General features: G+C 39.3%; 1 protein-coding gene across 1 annotated transcript; it reads right to left on the reverse strand.

Moving 5' to 3' along the window:
* Window positions 1-2,782: 2,782 nt before the first annotated feature.
* Window positions 2,783-5,271, reverse strand: DEFB129 (defensin beta 129). The gene is given in 3 exon segments (XM_045980565.1): window positions 2,783-2,855; window positions 2,857-3,295; window positions 5,214-5,271. Coding segments are annotated over 3 exon segments (570 nt in total).
* Window positions 5,272-7,455: the final 2,184 nt, after the last annotated feature.

Genomic DNA, 7,455 nt, shown 5'->3' on the forward strand with positions numbered 1-7,455 from the left:
GCAACTCTTTTGTGTTGTACAAAAACTTCCAGGAACATGTTTTATTTTTATTTTTTATTATTTTATTTCTTTCTCTCTCTCTCTCTCTCTCCATCTATCTATCTTTAAAGATTTTATTTATTTGACAGAGAGAGACTGCAAGAGAGGGAATACAAGCGGGGGAGTGGGAGAGGTAGAAGCATGAACAGATTCTCATGGATCAGGGAGCCTGATACAGGGCTTGATCATGACTTGAGCTGAAGGCAGATGCTTAAAGACTAAGCCATCCAGGTGCCCCTTATTTTGTATTTATTTAAAATTTTTTTCATTTAAATTCAATATAATTAACATATACTGTATTATTAGTTTCAGAAGTAGAATTTAGAGATTTGTCAGTTGCATAAAACACCCAGTGCTCATTCCATCAAGTGTCTTCCTCAATGCCCATCACCCAGTTACTTTTTACCAGACCAACCTCCCCTCCAACAACCCTGTTTATTTCCTAGAGTTAAGAGTCTCTTGTGGTTTTTCTCCCTCTGTGTTTCCATCTTATTTTATTCTTCCTTTCCTTCCTCTATGTTCATCTGTTTTGTTTCCTAAGTTCCACATATGAGTGAAATCATATGGTATTTGTCTTTCTCTGACTTTACTTGGTGTAATACCCTCCAGTTCCATCAACAGCATTGCAAATGGCAGGATTTTGTTCTTTTTGATGGCCAAGTAATATTCCTCTGTGTGTGTGTGTGTGTGTGTGTGTGTGTGTGTGTGTGTGTGTGTGTATAACATCATCTTTATTCATTGATCTGTTGATGTAAAGCTAGGCTCTTTCCATAGTTTGGCTATTGTGGACATTGCTGCTATAAACATTGTGGTGCAGGTGCCCATTCAGATCATTACATTTGTATCTTTGGTGTAAATACTCAGTAGTGCAGTTGCTGGGTTGTAGGGTAGTTCTGTTTTCAACTTTTGAGGAACCTCCATACTGTTTTCTAGAGTGGCTGCACCAGTTTGCATTCCCACCAACAGATTCTTGCCAACATCTGTCATTTCCTGACTTGTTAATTTTAGCTATTCTGACTGGTGTGGGGTGGTATCTCACTGTGGTTTTGATTTGTATTTCCCTGGTGCTGAGTGATGTGGAGCATTTTTCATGTGTCTGTTGGCCATTTATGTGTCTTCTTTGGAGAAATGTCTGCAGGAATATATTTTTAAAAAGATTGTGGGAAGGGGCATCTGGGTGGCTCAGTGGGTTAAAGCCTCTGCTTTCGGCTCAGGTCATGATCCCAGGGTCCTGGGATCGAGTCCCGCATCTGGCTCTCTGCTCCGCAGGAGGCCTGCTTCTCTTCCTCTCCCTCTCTGCCTGCCTCTCTGCCTACTTGTGATCTCTGTCTGTCAAATAAATAAATAAAATCTTTAAAAAAAAAAAAGATTGTGGGAAAATCTTTGCCTTGGTTAGGGTGACAGGGTAGTAAAGAATCAGTAGGTTAAGAAAAGGTGGTCTCTAGGGGCGCCTGGGTGGCTCAGTGGGTTAAAGCCTCTGCCTTCGGCTCAGGTCATGATCCCAGCGTCCACCTGCTTCCTCCTCTCCCTCTCTGCCTACTTGTAATTTCTGTCTTTCAAATAAATGAATAAAATCTTTAAAAAAAAAAAAAGGTGGTCTCTAAATTGAGGGAGGTACTAGGTAGTAGAGAGGAACATGCTCAAAAAGTGGAACAGGGGTCTGTGCTGTTTTAATTTTGGGATAGAAGAAAGTAGATTCTGGGATATAATGCCATGTTTACATCTCTGTTTTGTGAATGATTAACATATTAACATATCATATATGGATAAATTCTATACCACAGCCCTTAGAAACATGGCTGGCTTTTGATTAGCATCATCTCCTTCGCCTAACAGTTCAGTAGATGCTTGAAAGTCTCTAACCTGATGCTGTCCATTATAGTTGCCACTAGCTACATGGGACTATTGAGCACTTGAACTGTGGCCAGTATGACTTGAAATGTGCTGTAATATACATGTGAGATTGCAAAAACTTAGTGCAAAAACAGAATGCAAAAAACTCAAATATTTTTTATATTGATTATATGTTGAAATGATAATATTTTAGATTTATTGCATCAAATAAAATTTATTAATATTCATTTCATCTAGTTTTACTTTTTAAAATGTAGCTATTAGAAAATTCAAAATGACCTATATGATTTGCATTTGTGGTCTGCATTATGTATCTTTTGGAAGCACCACTTTGCCTGTTGCCTGTTGTGCCTTGGGAAATGCTTTGGACCGGAGATAGAAATCCTATGCTTCTCCTTTATCGCTCCTCCCTTCCACTGTTCCCCTGTATTTTTAACCTTAAGTGGCTCCATGAACTGGGTTATGGTCTTGGGTTAGTGGGGAAGGTAGACTTGCCCCTGCCCTCCGTCCCCCACATTCTGTTTTTGCATTTGGGTCTTTTCTACAAAATCTGTGAAAAAAAAAAGTCTCTCCTTTTTTTTTCCCCCTGTTACTGCAAGGAAAGCACATCTTATGAAAACCATAAATCCTTGTTACAGAGGCCTAATCTGAGCTATCCATGAGCCAAATTCAGTGCTACCCTTGCCACTCCTGATGCTTGCTTTTTCTTGGGCATTCCAACTAAAGTTCCATTCCTCTCCAGCTCTACCTCCTCTGTGATGTTTCTGTAAGAATGATAACATTATGTAAACTATAGGTGCTTTAACAGTATTTATTGAATGACTGATGACAGAGGAAACAGATCTGTGTTTCATTTTACAGCTAGCAAAGAAGAGAGGAACTTGGTGTTTTAAGGGAAAGGGCCACATCCCTGCTCATCTGCTTTCTGCAGTTCCAGTCATGTCATTGGTAGTGTCTAAGGATGGTGGTGCTGGTGGTGGGAAGTCAGCAGCTAAGTTTCTGCTTTCTTTGGTGTCTCCCTTGGTAGAAATAGCAGTATATGAAGTCTTTCCTGAGAACACCGGGTTGGTGATGGCAGAGTTTACATTGGTGGTGTTTGGGCTGATGAGGGTGTTGATGTTGGCAAAATGGTTGATGCTTACGATTTGGGGGAGAAAAGGTAAAATCTTATTTTTTGTTTGTATCTCAGCATCAAAATTCTTGGTAGTTTGTAGGTGTTCTTGGAAGCTCTCTCCAAGTGTGTGGGACATTTCATTTTGCAGGTAGTTTTTTATCATTTGAACCACTTTTGGTCCAATACAACATTTTTTCTTCTTGCATTTCTGTATCTCTTTTTCATCCACACCGCAGTGTTCTTTGCATCTTCCAAAACCCATTAAACATCTTCTCAAGCCAAAGTACTCTGCACAAAGAAAAGAGAAAACCATTGGGCTAAGGTTACTAACTATATATGATGTTAAGACTGCTGGAGGGTGAGGCATAGAATAAGAGGGTGTTTATTAATGGTAAGTGCAGTGTTTAGGGATGTTGATGGAAGCATCTGGCAGGCCAAGAAATTCTCTGTACACCCCTAAAATGCAAAGGGGTGGATTTGTACACCCCTAAAATCCAAAATAAATCTCTCTAGTCCCCCTCATTGAGTAACTTTAAAAATCTAGAGCACAGGGGCGCCTGGGTGGCTCAGTGGGTTAAAGCCTCTGCCTTCAGCTCAGGTCATGATCCCAGGGTCCTGGGATCGAGCCCCGCATTGGGCTCTCTGCTTAGCGGGGAGCCTGCTTCCTCCCCTCCTCTCTCTGCCTACTTGTAATCTCTATCTGTCAAATAAATAAATCTTTAAAAAAAAAATCTAGAGCACATAGAGGAAAGGAGAAAAGGAATGCTTTTTTTTTCTTCAGGATAAGATTTTAGACCTCCAACTTAGACCCTTAGACACTTACAGAGCATCACTATCTCTCCTCATTAGCCTAGAAAATACCAACAAGAACAAAGCCTGTCATAAAACTAATCCAAGGAAGACTTTCAAAAGAGATCAATAGGATTTTCAGCAGTGCTGACTTCTTGCCAAACCTAGTGGTCCATGACTTCACGCTCCTTGACAACCGCTTGACCTGTGTTTCCTGGGGCATGGTGTTCTATCTTTTGTAGTCTCTCTGCACATTCTGTTCCTCAGAGGCCTTATTCATCATCACAGCCTTAGCCTCATCTCTATCAAGGTAACTCCCACATGGTTATCTACAACTCCAGGTTCTCTGCTCATTTTCAGTACTTCATGTTCATCTGCTGAATTTTTTTCATCCCAATGTCTCACCTTTCTTTCTGAATCAAAGTTCTCCCTCACTCTGTAATCTTAACAACTGATTTCCTGTGAATAGCAAGAAGCTTATGTAGGACCTAATATTCACATACATTTTAATATCATTTCTCTCCAGAGACAAAACAGTAAAATTCTTATATTTCAAACAGCTACATTGATTAGCCTGCTACACTCATGTGGAATTAGGGGCTCAAAGTGGCTAAGTGACTTTACCCAAGATGACACAGCTATACTTGCTTATGTTACTCCTCTTCTCTTAAGGTCCCAAGATAAAAACATTAGAAATATATTGACTCTTTCACTTTCCCTTCCCTGACCCATTGCCAATTATTCTAAATATCAGGGTGATTCTTCTGTTCTGAAACAAATTCTCAGAATTTGCTTCGCTATTCTTTCTAAAAAAACAGTGACCAATCACCTGGTTCAGCCTTTTGCCAAAATGTATTCCTAGATGCCCTGGTGAGTGATCTGGAGGTTTCCAAGAAGACAAACCCTGAGAAGAGGGATGAAACTCTGTAAAAGTCTGAAAAAGTTGTGAGGGAGAACATAGACCTATTTACTGGACGCTTAGAGGAGATTTTTTTTTTAGCACAAGGGTAAGGACTTCCTCCTTATTATACCAAGGTATAAACTAATATGAACGTTTCCTTCAAAAGATGATTTAAACTAGAAATAGAGCAGAAATGAGATAGATTTGGCTGAGTCCCAGATGATAACGATGTAGAGGGCAGGGAAGCGGCCTTTATATGTTGGATAGTTTCTGAATACACAGAAAACATCCTGCTTTCTCTGTAACTCCCTGTGTATCCCCATCAGACAGAGTCTAGGGGGGTTGGGGTCTATGGGATGCATGGGGGATGGTGCATGACTGAGGCAGTAAGTAAACTCTTCAGCCATCTGTTTGGGCATCTCCTCTTTTCAAAATTACTTGGGTTCCCATTGTCATGAACAGCCACATCCCTGCTTCCTCACACCAACCCCTTCAAAACGCAGGATTCCACATTACCTGTGTTCACCTGGTACTGTAGCATGAGGCTGGCAAAGATAGGAAAAAGGAGCTTCATGGCTGGGTGCCAGAGAGGAAGCCTTGGATCTGGGTTGGTGTTCTTGAGCTCCAGCCTTTATTGGCCTCTTCATGGCCTTAGGCCATGAGCAGTGAAGTGCAGCCAAAGCTCCTAGCAGTTGTGTTTTCACTGATTCTGTCTGAGAACAGCCTTTCCTGAAAACTTCTATGCAACACATTCCCTGTTCTTGATCCTGGGGGAAACATAAGACATATAAGATATGAAAGAAAGTGTAAGCCCTTTGCATCCCTTCTTCTTAATAAGTGAGCATGGCAAGAGTAATATATTTGTTTTTCTATTTGTCAGCTAATTATGCTGACACTTAACATGGGAGAGTCAGAATCATAGAAATTGCTATAACCATCAAGTCTTGGAGGATTGTCTCTGTCTAAACAGTGTCTCCACTGTTTAGTAGGGGCACTGGATCAACATTCGAGCTCAGTGCATGCATGCTGAATGAGTTGGTTGGAGGCAGCTCCTGGCATATCTTTAACTTCTTCTTTTTTATTGAGATATAACTGACATATATTTGTTTCAAGTGTACAACAAATGATTTGATATTTGTGTAAATTGTGAAATGATTATGGTAGTACGTCTAGTTAACACCCATCACCACACTTTTAATACTTACTCTCTAGCAACTTTCAAATATACAATTCAGTATTATTAACTATAGTTACCATGCAGTGCATTATGCCCCTGGACTTAATGATTTTGTAACTGGATATTTGTACCATTTGACGATCTTTACCTGTTTTACCCAATTGCTCTGTACCTTGGCAACCACCAGTCTGTGCTCTGTATCTGTGAGTTCATCTTTTATTTTGATGCTACGTATAAGTGAGATCATGTGGTTTTTGTCTTTCTCTCTCTGACTTAATTCACTTAGCATATGTCCTCAGTGTCCATCCATTTTGTTGCAGATGTCACTGTTTTCCTCCTAATGGACAAATAGTATTCTGTTACATATATTATATTTTCTTCATCCTTCATTCATCAATGGACACTAAACGTTGCTTTTATGTCTTGCTATTGTAAATAATGGTGTAATGAGTTTGGGGATGCATGCATTTAAAAAAATTTTTTTTTTAAATTTATTTTCAGTGTTCCAGAATTCATTGTTTATGCACTACACCCTGTTCTCCATGCAATACGTACCCTCCATAATACCCACCACCAGGCTCACCCAACCTCCCACCCCCGGCCCCTCCAAAACCCTCAGATTGTTTTTCAGAGTCCACAGTCTCTCGTGGTTCGTCTCCCCCTCCAATTTGCCCCAACTCCCTTCTCTCCATCTCCTGATGTCCTCCGTGTTATTTCTTATGCTCCACACATAAGTGAAACCATATGACAATTGACTCTCTCTGCTTGACTTATTTCACTCAGCATAATCTCTATGTTTTTGAGTTAATGTTTTTGTTTTTTTTCAGAAGAGTACCCTGAAGTCAATTGCTGTATCATATGATAGATCTGTTTGTAATTTTTTTCCCATTTTATTTATTTTTTTAGCGTAACAGTATTCATTGTTTTTGCACAACTCTGTTTGTAATTTTTTGAAGAATCTCCATACCATTTTCCATAGCAGTTGCCTCGATTAGCGTTCCCACCAAACGTACACAAGGGCCTTGTTTTTTCCATCTCCTCACCAACACTTGTTATTTCTTGTCTTTTTGATAATAGCTATTCTAACAGGTGTGCAGTGATATTTCATTATGATTTTGATTTGCATCTCCCTGATAATTAGTGATATTGAGCACCTTTTAATGAACCTCCTGACCCTTTGTGTGTCTTCTTTAGAAATATACATATTCAGATTCTCTGCCCATTTGTTAATCACATTTGTTGTTGTTGAGTTGTATGAGTTCTTTGTATATTTTGGATATTAAATCCTTTCAGATATATGATTTTCAAGTATTTTCTCCCATTTGGTAGATTGCTTTTCCCTTTTGTTGATGGTTTCCTTTGCTGTGCAGAAGCTTTTTAGTTTAATGTAGTCCCATTTATTTATTTTTGCTTTTATTGTCTTTGCTTTCAGTGTCAAACTAATTTCTGTGGTTTCAGTTACAACATCTCTTCCATTTCTGATTTTATTTAAATCTCTTTTTTTCTTGGTGAGAAGATATGTCCATAAACAAATTATCTTTTAAAAAAAAGCTCTTAATTTCTTTGATCTATTCTATGTTT

This window comes from Meles meles, chromosome 16 (assembly GCF_922984935.1).
Source record: "Meles meles chromosome 16, mMelMel3.1 paternal haplotype, whole genome shotgun sequence".
In the NCBI taxonomy this organism is placed as follows: domain Eukaryota; kingdom Metazoa; phylum Chordata; class Mammalia; order Carnivora; family Mustelidae; genus Meles; species Meles meles.